Source organism: Eutrema salsugineum, unplaced genomic scaffold (assembly GCF_000478725.1).
Source record: "Eutrema salsugineum unplaced genomic scaffold, Eutsalg1_0 scaffold_10, whole genome shotgun sequence".
In the NCBI taxonomy this organism is placed as follows: domain Eukaryota; kingdom Viridiplantae; phylum Streptophyta; class Magnoliopsida; order Brassicales; family Brassicaceae; genus Eutrema; species Eutrema salsugineum.
In genome coordinates this window covers 8,456,505-8,473,832 of record NW_006256908.1, presented here as the reverse complement: position 1 = coordinate 8,473,832, position 17,328 = coordinate 8,456,505, and the positions used below count along the sequence as shown (strand labels likewise).

Sequence of the window (17,328 nt, the reverse complement as noted above, 5' to 3'; positions counted from 1 at the left end):
CCTTCTAAAACATCAAATAATTCTGAACAGAGGGAGTATAATTTATATAACGAAAGGTTATTTTGCATAAACATTCTACCATGGTTGTTTACACTTGTTCAAAGACAAAGAAGAAAAAGACAAAGCTAAGATAAGAAGTTAAAAAGCACAAACCCAATAATATATTGACACGTCGGTAGTAGGTGAAACGGATAGTCAACGTGTCAATACATTATTGGTGACGTGGCATGATAAAACTTAGTTAAAAGAGTTGCATCCCCTAACTAACAAACGGAGTTACATTACATCGATCTGTGGTAGTGATTATGGTAATCACGTGATGGCCCGTGACGACGGACAAGCGGAGACTCTTGGACGCCGCCACGGCGTTTGACGGCGGCGGAGAAGACTCCGTCCCAGATTTCGGAGAAAGCGCGGATGATGATGCCGTGGTGGTAAGGCTCGTTAAGTGAGAGGAAGCAGTGGAGAAGCTCTCTGAGATCATCTTTAGAGTAAATCTCGTTCTCGAGAATCATCTGAAGCATAGACTGCCGGAAATCGAGATAAGGGTCGTCGGAGTCTTTCTCGACGGCGACGGCTGCGGTGGGTGTGGCGGAGGAGGAAGAGGTGTTGTCGGAGAACCAGTGAGTGGTGGAAGGAATGGCGGAGGAGGAGGAGGCAGTGGTGGTGGAGGAGTGGCAGGGGCCGTAATTAGAGGAGTAGAGGCGGGGCTTTTTGGGGAAACGGTTGAAAAAAGAAGACAAGTTTGGGAACTTACAGTTGCTGCATCCGATGTCTACAACAGAAACTGCCTTAAGGACCATTTTCTTCTTCTTGCTTTTACCCGCCATTGTTGTAACTTTTGTGACTCTCTCTGACTGTAAAGAAAGTAGGTTTTAGAGAGAGAGATAGATAGTGTGAGAGAGTTTACTTGGGATTGGTATTAAAGGATGCATGTGGGGACTGAGATGGATTAATGAGAAGTAAACTCTTAGCAGTTAGCATTAATATTTAATTTGATGTTCAAAAACAATTTGTAATATCTTTTGAATATTTTGCACATCAATATATGTCTGCATATGCATGACAGCATGCGCATTGATTCGACATTTACTTACTCTACTGATTCTTTAAAAGAAGATTAGATAGGGCTATTTGAGTTAACTATTTATTACGGTGTCAAATACTTGATAATTTATCAGGTATCTCAAAACTAGAGTTGGTTAATATATGTGTCCCAAATAGTAAAAATACTCCATTCTTTACTAGAAGTTGAAGATTAGTGTGCCCTTCGTAGTCCGAGATCCACTTCAAAAAAGGTTATATATATACTTCGTCTATTTCATTTAAAAATGTTGGATCAAATTATCAATTTTACTTTTAAAATATTATTGCTTAAAATTTCAACGTAATTTTTTATAATGAAACAACAAATCCACTCAAGCTTAATTTTAGGATTATATTAGATATGCCACGAGTACAAAATTAAATGTTTTGTATGAACATACTCAACTTGTTTCTTAATTTGAATGAAAAATGTCAAATCAACGGTTATGACCTTATATTGAAATGGAAAATTCATTAACATGCTTCCTAAAAAGATTGATTTGGAAATATAATTCCCATATTTTGTCTGGCTCATTATACTTCTGATTTGGAAATATGCTTAATGCTTCCTATTTAACAAAATGAAGGAGGGTGAAAATAATTTAGGACACAGATTTCAACAAAATTACTAAATTAGGTTCATTTCACTTAATTTTCCGAAGCCATTTCAACAAAATGGATTTGTATTGGGCCTTCATAAGCTTGATGATGCGCATGAACCCAGATAATTTGTTACTCAAGACCAATTTAAGCCCAAAGGCTGCAGCTCCTCCCGGCATCCCTTCTATTTTTTTTTGGTCTTCACAACGTCTTGATTTTTGACCCTGACATTTCTCTTACTATATTTAAAACCTTAAAATATTTTCAAAAAGGATTTTCTTTTGTCTATTCTCTATTCACACTAATTAATTGTTATATATTAAAAAGAGTTTTGCATGGTGTTGGAGAATCCTGAATCCAAATCGGATTATATATTTTCAGATTCGAATTCGAATATCTTAAAATTTTAGGGTACTTGATTTGTGCATGTTTCCTATGACTATCCCCTATCTATAAAGTTTTGTCCTTTTAACTAGGTTTGCTTGAAAAACAAAAGAAGAAGAAGCCTTACTTAATTGCACAAAAAAACTGTTCAAACTATCCATTGGACAAGGATGTTTAGATGGAATTTCAATGGAATTTCAGATTTTATGTATTTTCCGGAGAAAAAGAGTTGAAATTCTATATGTCAAAAAAAAAAAAGAGAGTTGAAGAATGTATTTGTAAATTTATATGAAGCTTCGGACATTATAAATGACAAGAATAGCCTTGGAGCAACAAATATCGGAGATAACGGCCAAACGGTAAACCCGTTCCTCGTACCCCCACAATTCAAGTAGCGTCCGTGGCAAGAAATTTAAAACCGTTTACTTTTTTATTGATTTCTTTTTCTAAACGATTTTATTGAAAATTCAAACGCCAATTTACTCCAATTATAGAACTCACGCGTCTTCTTAATCATCTCATATATATAAACTTTGCCCCATTCTTTTTTTCCTCTCTTTGAGATTCAAAGTTTTTGTTTTTTTTTTCGTTGCTTAAAACGGAGAGACACCCTCTCCTTTAATTTAGGTTTGTACAAAGTTATACTTAAAAAAAAGAGATTAATATCTAGTTATATACAAAATCCATAACCAATAACACAGTTTGATCCCATTTGCAGTTTTGATCCTTCTGGGTTCCTCGAAAAAAAAAACAATTCCAATCGTTCTTCTTCGTACGTTCAAGAATCCATACGAGGACGAGATCTTCTTAACGTCTTTGATCTTAGGTTCGTTCGTATTTTTTTCTGTGCTAAAAAACTAAATATCGATTTGGGTTATATATGATTGTTGAATTGGTTCCGAGTTCTGACAAGTTTGTAATGTAATCGAAGCAGGAAATAATTCAGATTAATTTGGTCGAAGATGTTGGGAGATTTCATCATCAGACTCCTTGTGTATGTCCTACAATATCTCATTCTCTTTTATAAAATTTTCTATAATTAATTTCCCTTTGGTTTATCATCTTTTGTTGTTTTGTTAGATTAATGTATGTATATATATACTTAAAAAATGGTGATACTGGCAGATTAATATTAGGGTACACATACCCAGCATTCGAATGCTATAAAACGGTGGAGAAGAACAAAGTTGATATCGAGGAACTCAGATTTTGGTGCCAATACTGGTATTTATAAATGTCATCCTTTTTAAGTTATTGTCATATATTTTTTTAACATTCAGATATATATATATATATATATATATATACCACTGCATGTATGTGTGTAAATTTGTTGTAATTGGCAAATTGATTCTAGTTTGGTGAAAGTTAGATGTATTTTGGTTTTTTGGCTTGTTTGATTTTGAAGAGGTAAAAGATAACAAAATTCGGTTAAGGTTGGTATTGTCTGTTACTGTTAGAAGTTAGAACATATCCTTAATTAATTTCAAATAATCTTTCCTACAAGTCTTTGGTTTTGAACTATTACTATTTATATCCAAATTGGAGAATTAATGGTACACTTCTCTTAGGATATATTGTTTTTACACGTCAACGTATGTGATGCACGTCTGAATGTATAGTTTAGTCTTAATATCCTGGAAACTATTAATTTATTTAACATTTGTATTTGAATAATTAGGATATTGTTGGCGCTAATTTCATCATTTGAGAGGGTTGGCGATATATTTATCTCATGGTAAGAAATATCACATTATTATTTAATTCATGGCCATGCGCTACAACTTATCTATTTCCTTAAACATATAAAATTCATTTATTTATGCAACTGGCAAGGAAAAAAAATGATACATGCAATTATTATTTGCAGGTTACCGTTGTACGGAGAAATGAAAGTGCTCTTCTTCGTATATCTCTGGTACCCCAAAACAAAGGTAATTGACTTTTTTTCTTACCTCTAACACAACACTAAAAAATTACTATACGGATAGTATTTAACAAGTGGTTATCACTTATCAACTAATAAAAAATGGGGGAAAACTTTATGAAGGGAACGAGACATGTGTATGAAACATTGTTGAAGCCATACATAGCTCAACACGAGACAGAAATTGACAGAAAGATTATGGAGTTGCGAGCTCGAGCTTGGGATTTCTTCATCTTCTACTTCCATAACTTTGCTCAGGTCTATTTTTTTTCTTTCCTATTTGTATCGTTATTTAAACGGCATTATATATCCTAACATTAAGACCAACAAACTTATCTATTCACAGGCTGGTCAATCCACCTTGATCCAGGCTTTTCAGTACGTACTTGCCCAATCGGTTCGGTTCTCTGCTGCAGCTAACCAACCGGTACCAACCCATCACTTTTCACTTTTATTGTTGCCCATACAATATTTTACAGTTTGCATTTATCTAGATTCAAGTTTTGGGTATTGAATTGGGTCAAAAGTAAATCGCTTCGATTGTTTGTTTCATTTACATTCACCGTGTATCGTTTTTCGGATAAACTCGTTACGTTAAGTCTTTCTTAAGAGCTGTAAATCTAATGCAAACACTAATCAAATGAGCTATTTACCATAGTGAAATGTCTCTTTCACTTCATATCATACCTAATAATCTTTGACCCTTTTGTGCTCAGCCAATGGAACCGAACGTGAACGTGAAAACGAGATCATCGGTAGAGACAGACAGTGAACCGCAATCACCACCAGCTCCAAGACCGTTGAACAAATCGCTATCTGCGTTGCGATCGTTGGAGAAGCAATCTAGCAGAGGGAGGAAGTGGCCACCACCTACACCACCACCAACACCAGGCCGAGACTCAGCCGGAACATTCAACGGAGAAGAAGGAGTCAACATTCCCGATTCATTTCCGGGATCGCCCATCACCGACGCTCGAGCTAAGCTTCGTCGTTCTACCTCCAGACCTCAGGCCGCAGCATAGTAACGTACATAAACGTGACTCGCGATAACCCTTTCTAATTTGTTTAAAGATATATAGGGAAAGAAACAAAAAAAAAAGTGAAAGTTTTGAAATGTTATAAAAACAAAACAGATTGAATTTTTTTTTTCTTGTGATTTTGTAAATTGAAGCAGAAGTATAAATACAGCGAGAATATTTGTATTTGTTTTCGCAAGGTGTTCAATTTATCTCCTATATTGATTCGGGTGGTACAGTTCTTACTTCGGTTAACCGACTTGGAATCTGCTGTAGAGATCATTTGTTGATTGTAACGATGCATTTGAATGATCAAAAAACTATAATCAACTAGTGTACTAATGCAGCCGAGGAAGTATATCTCTCTTAAACTTACATTAGTTTCTTCTCTTAACCGGTACTCCTCTACATTGTCACTCTCGTTATCACCACTCTCTATCGATAAATGAATCATAATTTAATGGTACATCGTATGGAACCGCACCTGCCATTGGTTCACACACGTTCTGTATTTGCTCCCTCCTTGCTTGGATTTGATTTGGGCGCTAAGTAAAGAGTGTTGTGAAGAAACACATTAGGGATCGAACTTTGGATCATCTCGGGGTTGTGTCAACAGCGGTTGGGGCTATTTCACCCATTACTGGTGGTGGAGTACTCACATCAGCTATTCCGTAATCCCAATCGATACCAGCTTTTGTATGAGTTAAGGATTTGCCTATTTATATGCAGATAACATTGAAAATCTGTGAGAGATAGAGAAACAGTTTGATATATATCAAAGGATACAGTCCGTTTTCCAAATATCCGTCATGCTAATTTCAGCATTGGAGAGAAGCCAGTAGTCCGTATCATCATTCTGCAATATACAATACAGTTATCACAATCAGGTTTATAATAAGTAGGTTTTAAGAGCCATGTTAAAGTTTTTTTTCTTTTCTGATGAATGATACAGTGGAGTCCTTAGAGATATTAAAGTAAGCAGGAGGAAGAGAGCTTACTTCGACGTCAGAGGGAGTAATCTTAAGCATTCCTCCTACTTGCTCCTGCAAATAATTTAGATCAGAGGTATCGCCGGGCTGAGCATGTGCTTGATCATGAGACACCTGATGCTCAATGTCAGTTCCTGTGTTATCAACAGTTAAGGCTTCGATGTCATGGTTTTCTGTCGATCCCGAGCAAGAAGCAATAGGCAAGCTTGCTGCTGGTTCAACACTCCCATTTGTGTCTTCAAACTTCCCCTCAAATTCACTGAACATGAAGTGAAAAGAAAAAGACATGTAAGCGGAGAAGTGCCTTCTCAAACTCCATGAGTAGACATACTGATTGATCGGAAATTTCTAACAGAAAAATCTTTATAGAAGTAAAAGACCAAACTAAACCTTTTATCTTTTATGCCATTGCGTCTTACATTCAATTAACTTTGAGTGACTACTGACTACTATTCATGTTTAAGAGAAAAAAACAAAGGGATACATACCTGACAAGGTATACGTCAATAGGTCCCATTGTACTCCTAAGAATGATCCTGTATCTCCTTTGAGGGGAGTCAGCCGCCTGTCATGTACATAAGAAACATATTATCATAACATTTTGGTATCTAATGATGAATAGAAGATGTCTTAAGTTGCTGAAAGAGACTAACTTCATCTGGATCAGGGACTTCCAGTGTTGTGCCATGAGGAGCTTTGACGGCTATCAGAGTCTGGTTCTGCGGGAGCAGCAAAGTGATGGTTAAGATATAAGTGAACAAGCGTTCAATCAATTGATAACTCTACTAAGGACTAAATGGAATAGGAAGTACAGACCTGGAAACCCGGTAAACTCTTGATGTCTTCTTCGGTTACAAAAAGCCATCTGAACATTGGGAACGGATTGGTTAAGTGTCCATCATAAGAATAGCACCATCTTATTGCAAGAAAAAAAACTAAACAAAAGATGGACGGAGATTTTTACTTCTGATTCTTTTCATTTTCGCTTAGATCTCTTAATCTTTCCTCCATTTCTCTGAAAAACGTTGTTAAAGTCAGCATTGGTTGAGTAGACGAATCACAGCAAGCCAAAACTCTCTACATGAATGCTATGAAACCTGATTTGGTTATCGAGCGCTTGCTCCTCGAGGGAAAGGTTTTCGATTTCTGCCTGCAAGGAGGAAACAAGATCATGAATCAATCAAAGCCAGAATCTAAGTCCATGCTATTTCAAGATTTACGTGCACAATCCATTTAACTAAATGCTGTTTCACGAAACCTGTAAGACAGACACGTCAGCATCAACATCGCCAGGCCTCGAAGCATCAACTCCCCTGGTCAAATTTATTGATCCACAAGTGAGTTCACATGACGCAGATATGAAGAAAGATATGGTTCAAAGAACACAAGCAATAGTCTATCATAAGATCCTCACTTCCAAAGTATTCGGTTCTTCAAAGGCTTTTCAATGAGATCTATCCCCTCCAAAACGTTTGTAATATCATATATACGTCGTTTCTGCACCTCCAATGTTTCTGCAGCTTTGTTTAGATCCAGCAATCCATCTTTGGCTTGTTTAATTAGATTGACGAACTTTTTTGTAAGGAGACCTGAAAAGCTTTATGTCAACATCTTCTTAACCGCTACAACATTTAAGTCAGAGATATATATACGAATAGCTGTTAATTACCTAAAGAACTGTCATAACGGCAACTTCCAGAAGGCGTAAGCGTGACAGGAGAATCTGAAAGTTTACCATGAGAATAATCAGCTCTTTGCCCTACTTGTTGCTCCAAACATGAAAGATATTTCAACTAAAGATCTAATTTTATACAGGAAACTAAAAGCGGTAGACAGTCAAGATCTCCAATGATAAGAACTTCCTGCAGGTAAAACAGACAATCAACAATTCTTCTTACCTGCATTTGAGATGGGTGTTTGGGGAATTGACTTATTTCCTTTGGCCTTTGACTTGGTGTTGACTCTGCCTCCTTTTGCTGAAACAGGTGTTTGACAGGGGCTATTGGGTATGCTAGTGAAACCAGAGCTCGTGAATCCATTATTAGATGGAGCAGTAACCACGTCCATAGTCGACTTTCTCTTCCGTGACTGCAGATAATCTAGTTGTTATTAACTTGAAACCAGACAACACAAACGGCAGAGAGATATCATCCAAAAGGTTTTAAAGCATCTACACATATTACTCTATATTATACATCAGAAACTTTCACATAACAATGGGATCTACTTGAAACATTATACATGACAAATATATCAAGCTTCCTGCACAACAATGCTACAAATTAGCATATGCTCAACACTATGTTAAGATGCAACTTGAGAGAGTTCTTTAATATGAAGTTGTTGATGAAACTACAAACAAGAGTGACGACAGTGTAAGGGGACTAGATGGGTCGTGTAAAGAACAACATTGACAAATTCACTGATTACTGAAGAATAGCAATTCAGTGCAATTTCACACACAATTCAACACCCCAGCCCAGATATTGTGCAATCAAAGCGAAGATGTCATAGCGATTGGAGAAATTGTCGCCTGATTTCGAGATTCGCGTCAATTGGATGTATTTGAAACGCACTGTCATACAAAATGTACCATCGTGAAGCTAAAGGGGACCAAAAATTGACATGACTAGACGATAATCTGACGCTGAGAATCATTTAATTGAGATTGAAATTCGTTTTAGAGGTAACAGGTAGCGGAAATGTAGCAAGGGAACCCCAAAACATCCACGACTTCTAATCTCACTGGGTAAATCCAAAATCGAGCAATCGAAATCACTCAAAACCGAGGCAAACTCACAGGAGATCTAACAACGACGGCATCTTCCTCCCGATCTACAACTCCACAGCCATTAACGAGGCTTCTATCGTTGTTAGTGAGGGCATAAGGGGTAAATCGATGGTAGTCATCCGAAGGATGGAACGGCGGTTTTGTTGAGGCGAACGCTAAGTGTCGACGTATGGGTGGTACCACCGGAGCAGATGCTGCCGGAGATGGAGATGACGGCGGATGGTGCGGTGGCGGCGGCGGCGGCTGAGAAGGACCGGGAGAAGATCGTACGCTGCCGGACATGGATCGTAGTGAGATGGGAAGATTCCGACGGCGAGAAAAGGGACGGCGATTGAGAAGAGAGGAGGCAAAACGAGGGTTTTAGTGAGAGAGAGAAAAAGAGAGAGAGAGGAGGAAGAGGAAAAAAGGAGAGAGCAGAAAACGAGGGAAGGAGGGAATTTTATGTTGGGATAGATGTGGAGGGAAGCCTAAAGAAAAAAAAAAGGCTTTTAATTTTGTTTCCATTTCTGACCCATAATTTTATATTGTTTCAGATTGACCCCACTTACTTTACGTGAATTTCTTTTTGTTCCTTAGTAACGGGATAATCGAAACTCTTTTGTTAAAAGGAGTGATCAGAAATTTTGATCTCGAACATGTTTTGAATCTGATTGATTTTGAATCTATTTTTATTTTAAAGGTAGTCGGTAAACAGATTTCTGCAAGAGATTGAGATAGAGTTTGTTTATAGTACATGTGATGTGCTGGTGTTTCCGTTAGCCTTATTAATATTATAAAACAACCCACTGGTTTTCGAAAAATTTTGTTTTCTTTTTATAATGTTTATCGATTAGTGGTTGTTGTATGACAGTGTTAAACTACTACAGAGTCGTCGTACAGAAGTGTTAATCATTTTGTTACTTGAAAACAAAAAACTCATAATCCAATTCACTATATGGAAGACTAAGATATAATAGTTTTGATCACAATTCCACTTAGCCTAAAGAAGAGTGTTAGGTGTACCTTTTGGTTTCGTGTTTGTTGTCACGAGCGTACGTTAGAGGTCCATTATAGACTAAATTCAAGTTCTAAGAGAAAAAAAAAAAAGGATTATACCTTTCAAATATCATAAGAGAAAGAAACCAAATGCCCACAAAAGAAAAGAAATCATGTAAAACAGAGAAGTCTAGATTCACCAACTACCAAAGGACTAAAGCTCTGGATCATCAAGATTCGACCCGGTTACACATATTCATCCTCTTGCCTCCAATTCTAGAACCACATTCTGTGCAAATCAGATATTTGAAGTGGTTCCAGTATCCACTTGACTCTCTCGGGATCGACAATAAGTAGACCAAAAAAACATTTTTCATTCCATGCAACTGGACTATCAATACCATCAACATTGTATACGAACATTCTTTCTCCTATCAAGAAATGATCTCTCTCTCTCTCTCAAAATGTAGGCAGAGACTTGGTTTCTTCAAGCTTTGAGTTCTTCAGAATCATTCAATACAAAATGTACCTAGAAACAAAGCAACCACATCAATTTTAAAAGAAGTCTCCCTGACCCATAAAAAATGACAAAAAAGCAAGAAACTCTCACCACTTGCTTTCCAGGTTCGATTGTCCTAGGCAAAACTCTATAAATCAAGAATCTTTATTTGTACAGTAGAAAGGCGAGGTCTTCAATGGCGGAGAAGAATCACAACATACCTCCAAAGTATCCCGAAACCCAGCTTCGTTCGTCTTCAACATCACCGGCAATGGGAATCTCACTCCTTTCTCCGCACAAGCCTGATGTCTCGGTTTGATCCGATTCTCTAAGCTGAAGGAGAAATACTGAGGAAACTCAAGTATCTCTCTCACGTCTCTTCCCATCTCTCCCATCAAGTAATCCAGCTTCGGCTCATAGTTCTCGGCGATGCTGTAATTGAAAAGCTGCGGGAATCTCCTGAACATCGAAGTCGCGGTCCGCCGAGAGAAACCCAGTTTCTGGAAGTAATCGATTCGTGGGAGGAGTTTTTGTTCGACGCTGCAGGAGAGGAGGTAAGTGTGTTTGTGTGGATCGAGTATTCCGACTCTCTGGAGAAAGTAGAGCGTTGGCCGGAGCTGGCAATCGACGCTGCAAGCGAGAAGACGAGGACGACGGCGTAAAGCTTGGCGGAGATCGAAGACGCCGTCGACGCCGACTTCACGGAGGAGGAAAGTGATGACGGGGATTGTGTGGGAGGTTAGAGGGTTAGTGAGAAGCTCCGGGCACATGGAGACGAGGCGGCGGAAATCGGGCAAGGAGAAATTGATCGGAGGAGTGGTCATGTAATCGACGACGGATTTGACGGCGGAGAGAGCGGCGGAGAGGAGAGGAGGGTGGCGATTGATTAGAGTGAGGAAGTCGATTCCGAGGGAATCGAGGTAAAGGAGCTTCTCGTGGATGTCAGATTCTAGGGTTTCGGAGGTGGAAGGGAAAGAGGGGAAATCTGGGGATTTGGGAGGGAAGAAGAGTGAAGAAGAAGAAGAGGTGTTTGGTTTGAAGGAAAATGCGGGAAAATTGTGGAAGCGAAGGCGAGAAAACGAGGGAAAATGATGATGGTGGTGGTGATGATGAGAAGGGAAAGTGGAGGAGAGGAAAGAGAGAGCTTCTTGTTGCATTGTTCAAGAGACATCACTTTTTACTACATGGATTCTCTCTTCTCTCTCTTTTTCTCTCAAGCCCTGTGAAAACAAAATGATAAAAGGATAAGAGTGGAACAAACTGTGATTTGAAGATGAGGATTTGGAGAAGAGAATTGGGATATTATCGTATCTCCTTCGACCCGGTTCAATTTATAACTTAACCGGTTTATTCCAATCTGATGCTAAACAAGTTTCCCTTTTTTCTTTTCTGCCAGGCCCACTGGCCCGTTTCTATTATCTCGTTAATGGAATATGCAAAGTGGTTTAGTAGGTCCTCGACAACAAATGTAAGTTGTACGTAGCCATTTTATAGCAGAAGGCAATTTTGAATTTTATCACCAAATTTCAAGTTTTTACAAAGGAATTACAATTCTTTTGTAGTGATTTATAACTATAGCAATTGCTACTAAAAAAAATAATTAAGTGTGGGATGTAGCCTAAAGCAAAGTGCTTGTTGTCTTTTCACATCACAATTTCTTTTATTTAAGTTTCCTATATAGTTGTTAATAAAATAATTTTATTAATTAGTTATTTAAAATATATACAAGAAGGAAATTTGGTAAGGTAGATCGTAATTTCTTAAATTCTTGAATAGTTAAAGAGTTCAAATACATACATTAATACACGAATCAATCTTTTGAATAATGGCCAAGAAAAAACGAGTTACAAGAAACAGAAGACTAAAACAAATATGAAGAATCTAACTCGAGTCGCCTTCGGATGTGGGAGGGTCCGTAATATCGTCCCACACCATTTTCGACACAAAGTCGTCGTGCTTTGGAACATACTCCTGCGATCACAAACATGAATTCAACTATTATTTTTTTCTTGGACAACTCAACTAATTTTCACCCTTTATTAGGATTCACACATTATATATATATATATATATATATATATATATACAGTAGAAATAGAATGATCAGAAATTAAAAAAAAAAAAAGAAACCTCAAGAAGTTGGAGCAATTGAGGAGCGGTCGGGGCAGAGACGATGATGCGTCGGGCGGTGGAGGAGATAAAGCCTTCGTCCACTGCCTTATCTATAAAAGCCAATAATGAATCGTAGAATCCATCGACATTCAATAGTCCCACCTGCAATTTTTTTTGAACTTAACATTATGTATATATATATATACTTTAATTACTCTATGTAAATTACTCGAAGTTTCGTAGTCTTATACCATGTGTAAAAGGGTCTGCTTGTATGTGTGTATGTTTAGCTTTAATATTCGATTTTCTTATGCATTAGTCATTGCCTTTTAGTACTACTGATGGTTAATTAGTACGTACGATATGATTTTGGGGGTACTCTTTAATAATATACAATTAAGTATATATACCTTCTAATGAAGTTTCCATAACCTTATTTGAGACATTATTCCATGTGACTATATGACTTCAACCCATATGCTTAGATTCTCTATCCACACATGACACATATTTAGCCATTAGGAAAATCTCTATCTCCATCCATCATTAATACATAACAAACATGGATCTCTACTTGACTTAACTATGTTTTGTCGGATAACCGGATATACCGGCCCAAATCTCAAGGTATGTATTTGCTACTACTCCATGTTTGTTATGTATTATTTCATGTCTAACCGAAGTTGAATACTAACCGGTTTAGTGTGGATCCCAAGCTGAGACCAGGTGATGACTTCCAGCAACTCTTCAAATGTCCCATATCCACCTATATTTTGTTTGTCAAATAGCATCTCACGCCTTATTTTATTAACCTTCCATGACTTTGGATTTATGCACACATATATATATATATATATATATATACACCTTTTAATGAATACATAAATTTAGTAAGAAAAATAAATGAAAAGAAAAAGCCAAACCAGGAAGTGCAATGTAGGCATCCGCTTGGCGACCCATTTCAGACTTTCTTTGGTGCATAGTCGATACCATTATAACTTCTCCAATTGATTCACCGGTTATCTAAACCCAACATCATTTCATAATCATGTTTTAGTTCACATGAATTTTACTATATTGTTAATAACGACATATATGAACGTTTACATTGCTCGTTAAATGTACAGTAGATTTTTAAATACCTCTCTTAGTGCTAGAGACTTGGGAATGATCCTGTGTACCATGCAACATACAATGTCAATACTTATTACTAATATCAAATCACTAATTTTATTTACTTAATTTATAACTTTGCAGTGGTCAAAGATTCCAATCATTTCTTTATTTTCTTCCGGCTTAAGGTTCAAAGATCAAACTTCTTTGAACCTTCAAAGTTTCAATTACTAGTTAATAAGTATGTTTTTTAACAGTTTAATTATATTAGTAGAATTAAAGACATCTGCCTAATTTCCCCCTTTGGCATTGGATTTTGCCTAAAGAAAATATAGAAAAAGCGAAATCATAGCATTGTTTCCAAATACAAATGTTCCAAGAAAATTATTATCATATGAATATTATGAATTTATGTTCTAGCAGTCTAATGTCTATCTATGATAATGTTACCCATTTGAAAGGCAGAAGAAGAACATGGGAAGACAAAAAAATTAGAAGAGAATGATGCAGTGTCGCTTTGAATTTATAAATTCTGGGTTTTGAACTCTAATGTTTTATTGTCTAATAATTTTAATAATCAAAATTCAGAGAGAGAGATACCCAAGAACATGACGACCACCATCATGAACAGCCTGAGATATGAGACCCATTAGCCCCACGCTTCCTCCTCCATACACCAAATCGATGTTTCTCTCCACCTTTCACATTTACATGTGTTATTAATCACAAATATACAATTAAACATAGTCTTTCTAGATGACTTTATCCATTTTAATCAATTTGATTTTGACACATCAATTTAAAGTAATATCTATTTTTTGTATACAACTCTAAGCATGGTGGAATTTTGTTAATATTTTTTTTATCGAAAAAAACTAATATTGTTAGTTGAGGAAGTGAATTCCAACGTTACTATATATACGATTATAAAACTACACAATGATATGATACTTAATCTCCCATACACATCGAGCACTTAATGATATATTCACGACCATATTTACAATGGACATATGTTTTACGAATGAGCTGTATAGATAATACTTGTATACATATCAAATGCGTGTAGTATATCTCTGAATATATATATTTTTTTTGTTTTTGACTGTTGGAGCCTTGGAGGATACTTAGCATTACACGAAATCTAGTAACTAAAAATCGAAATCTGTTATCATATTATAACTGTTAATGAGTTAGTTAATCAAACAGCATAAAGTGAGAGGAGGATGTAAATAGATAAGGAAATTAGAGAGGAACCAGTTGGTGGGCGAGTTGGAGAGCGGCGTCGTGATAAGTGGTTTTGTTGCCGGAACTGCTTCCGCAAAAGACACAGATCCTCCTGAATCTTGATTTTGTCTCTTCCATTTTTTCTCTCTATCTGTCCTTTTCTGACTGCCTTTTTTTGTTGGTTCTGTCACTTTCTCAACTTTTTTTTATAGATAGATACGCGAGGACGAGGTATGCAGATTTGTTTTGCTAATGATCCAATTCCAGGTAGGCTGGCTATATATGCATTTAAATGTGTTAATTTATCTTATTACTTGATCCCGTAGATTGTGACAGCTTTTTCCCTTTACAATATATAGTTTTTTTTTTTTTGAAAGATCCTTTACAATGTAGTTTAGGTTATTTTTTAAGTTATTATACTTACTTTTTCCAAGAAGTATTCACATGAAAGTCGACAAAAAAATTCAAATTAAAATCGACAATTATATGGTGGATTAACAAAACAATACTTAATTATGATATGTTACTTAGGAATAAAGAAATCATTTTAATCAACGAAAATAGTAAATTTTGTATCAGTTTGATATGTGTAATTGATATGTGTTGTATTAATGTTTTTAAATTCTTATTTTTCAAAAAAGATTTACCAAAGTATTTGCATTTTAAAAAAATAAACACTGGTGATTTGGAAAAACTATATGAAAATCTTAAAAAAACTATATAAATCAGCAAGAAATACATAGAAAGAACAAAATAAAATATATGCTAGACAAAAGTCATTTTACATGTGATATTGTAACGAATGGCTTCAAAAAAAGAATTACCATTTAAAAAAAAAGAACGTGCTGACAAAAAAATAACAAAAAGAATGTAAAATCATTTTTCACGATGACACGTTAACTAAGGGCATTTGCAAGATAGCATATATTGATTTTTATTTTTAATTTCAAAATTAAAAAGCAACAAAAAAATATATTTACAAGGCTTAAATCGAAATAACATGAGTGCTTTGAAATAACAAAAAACAGAGAGCAAAGATAGGCAGAGCGAGGGGAGTGATAAGTGATAAGGGCAATTAATCGTGAGAGAGCCACCGGATGAATAAATCGCCAACACGGATAACTTAAGGAGACAATGCAGTTTCTAATTACTTGTCAATGGCCTTAGCAAGCTGATGAGGATAACAATGACGATACGGTGACTATATTATTTTTTTTAATTCCTGAAAAAAACACTTCTAGATTACATAATAATTTTGAAAATGAGCTTTATTAAAGTTCCTTTTAACCCTATTGACTATATTATTTTTTTTTAATTCCTGAAAAAAACACTTCTAGATTACATAATAATTTTGAAAATGAGCTTTATTAAAGTTCCTTTTAACCCTATTGAAATGTGTTGGAGAAATTACGTGAAATCAATATCTACAACTGAATCTACAACTCCTTATTATATCATATAGCACCAAATGCGACCATTGGAAATGATAATAATCTTGAAAAAAAAACTCATTTTTTCTACGAAAACTATCATATAGCACATGTATCAACTTTATACAATCGCAAGCTATAGAGAATGTACAGGTATTTTCATATAAAAAATACTGTAAATTACTGGCCAAGAGAATATGTATTGCTGGTCATACAAGCAAATGCAATAGCCCAAAGATCATTAAACATTTTCGTTACCTTAACTCAATCTGTTTTTTTTTTTAAGTAAGTATTCTACGCAGAGATCACAATTTGACTCTACTCACATTGTAACCGGACAAGTCTCCACCTTTTTTTCGGGAACATTGACAATCTCCACCTTGCAAAAACCATATCTTTGGTTAAAGAATCGGTCACTATATATGCGTATCAGATATGTTACTTCTTATTAGTCACCAAATCTCTAATATATTTTGCTTTCTTACCTGTACCAATTTTTTTTTAATGGACTGGATCGTGATAAAAAAAAAACAAAATCAAAAGAAAGAAACTCTCAATTGGATTCCCTCTAAAGTTTAAACTATTTAACATATATACTATTGTGGTCTGCGATCACCGGATTATCAATTAACATAATTATACTATCAAATACTCCATATTGAAAGAATATCTTATGTATTTGTTTTTTTAAATACTAAAACTCTTAAAGTTAATGAAATAAGATACCAAATAAAAATATGTGTATATATTATAAATCGAAAATAATTTTTTAGAATAATAATATTAAATCACCTTTCAGATATAAGCATAACAATATTAAACGTATTGACACACAATGCACGTATAATGAAAAATTCTATATGTAATAGACATAAATAGCGACATCCGAATAGTACATCAACAAATAAAAAACATAAGAAAATCAACATATATATCATGATCGGAATCCAGCTTCAACAAATCAGTGTTTTACTATCTACAATTAAGATCCGAAAGCTCATATTCAAACCATTAAATCAAATTGATTTGATCAGATCTCAGACTGTGGATATTCTGCCTATCTCAGTAGCTCTAATAGACATAGCTGGCACGTTTAACTTAAAAGTTTGTTTAAAAAACTCCGAACACTTTGTTCAGATATTATATAAATAGCATGCTTACGTTTGATTATTCATCTGC

The 17,328-nt window shown here is 35.6% G+C and overlaps 5 protein-coding genes across 6 annotated transcripts; 1 reads left to right on the top strand and 4 right to left on the bottom strand.

Annotated features, from left to right (window-relative positions):
- Positions 1-47: 47 nt before the first annotated feature.
- Positions 48-998, bottom strand: LOC18027946 (transcription repressor OFP6). The gene has a single exon (XM_006410713.2). The coding sequence runs from the start codon at positions 828-830 to the stop codon at positions 282-284; it is 549 nt and encodes a 182-aa protein (XP_006410776.1). The 5' UTR covers positions 831-998; the 3' UTR covers positions 48-281.
- Positions 999-2,624: 1,626 nt separating this feature from the next.
- Positions 2,625-5,226, top strand: LOC18027945 (HVA22-like protein j). The gene is made up of 9 exons (XM_006410712.2): positions 2,625-2,697; positions 2,789-2,896; positions 3,005-3,064; positions 3,196-3,294; positions 3,752-3,808; positions 3,941-4,004; positions 4,121-4,255; positions 4,344-4,424; positions 4,714-5,226. Exons 3-9 carry the CDS (start codon positions 3,033-3,035, stop codon positions 5,017-5,019), a joined length of 774 nt encoding a protein of 257 aa, XP_006410775.1. The 5' UTR covers positions 2,625-2,697; positions 2,789-2,896; positions 3,005-3,032; the 3' UTR covers positions 5,020-5,226.
- Positions 5,227-5,322: 96 nt separating this feature from the next.
- LOC18027944 (transcription factor E2FA) lies at positions 5,323-9,175 on the bottom strand. Its single transcript, XM_006410711.2, has 13 exons — positions 8,803-9,175; positions 7,901-8,090; positions 7,672-7,725; positions 7,417-7,591; positions 7,261-7,315; positions 7,100-7,152; positions 6,967-7,017; positions 6,819-6,867; positions 6,656-6,721; positions 6,491-6,567; positions 6,012-6,261; positions 5,800-5,869; positions 5,323-5,704 (listed from the first exon to the last, which is right to left on the bottom strand). Exons 1-13 carry the CDS (start codon positions 9,073-9,075, stop codon positions 5,607-5,609), a joined length of 1,461 nt encoding a protein of 486 aa, XP_006410774.1. The 5' UTR covers positions 9,076-9,175; the 3' UTR covers positions 5,323-5,606.
- Positions 9,176-9,867: 692 nt separating this feature from the next.
- LOC18027943 (transcription termination factor MTEF1, chloroplastic) lies at positions 9,868-11,522 on the bottom strand. 2 transcript variants are annotated; one of them, XM_006410710.2, is made up of 2 exons: positions 10,379-11,522; positions 9,868-10,297 (listed from the first exon to the last, which is right to left on the bottom strand). In XM_006410710.2, the coding sequence occupies exon 1, from the start codon at positions 11,422-11,424 to the stop codon at positions 10,423-10,425; it is 1,002 nt and encodes a 333-aa protein (XP_006410773.1). In that variant the 5' UTR covers positions 11,425-11,522; the 3' UTR covers positions 9,868-10,297; positions 10,379-10,422. The 2 variants fall into 2 exon arrangements, with proteins under 2 accessions (XP_006410773.1, XP_024016722.1); XM_024160954.1 differs by having other exon boundaries at positions 10,489-11,522.
- Positions 11,523-12,148: 626 nt separating this feature from the next.
- On the bottom strand, positions 12,149-14,857 carry LOC18027942 (cytokinin riboside 5'-monophosphate phosphoribohydrolase LOG2). Its single transcript, XM_006410709.1, has 7 exons — positions 14,750-14,857; positions 14,093-14,190; positions 13,522-13,552; positions 13,303-13,402; positions 13,075-13,145; positions 12,398-12,541; positions 12,149-12,238 (listed from the first exon to the last, which is right to left on the bottom strand). Exons 1-7 carry the CDS (start codon positions 14,855-14,857, stop codon positions 12,149-12,151), a joined length of 642 nt encoding a protein of 213 aa, XP_006410772.1.
- Between the last annotated feature and the right edge of the window lie 2,471 nt (positions 14,858-17,328).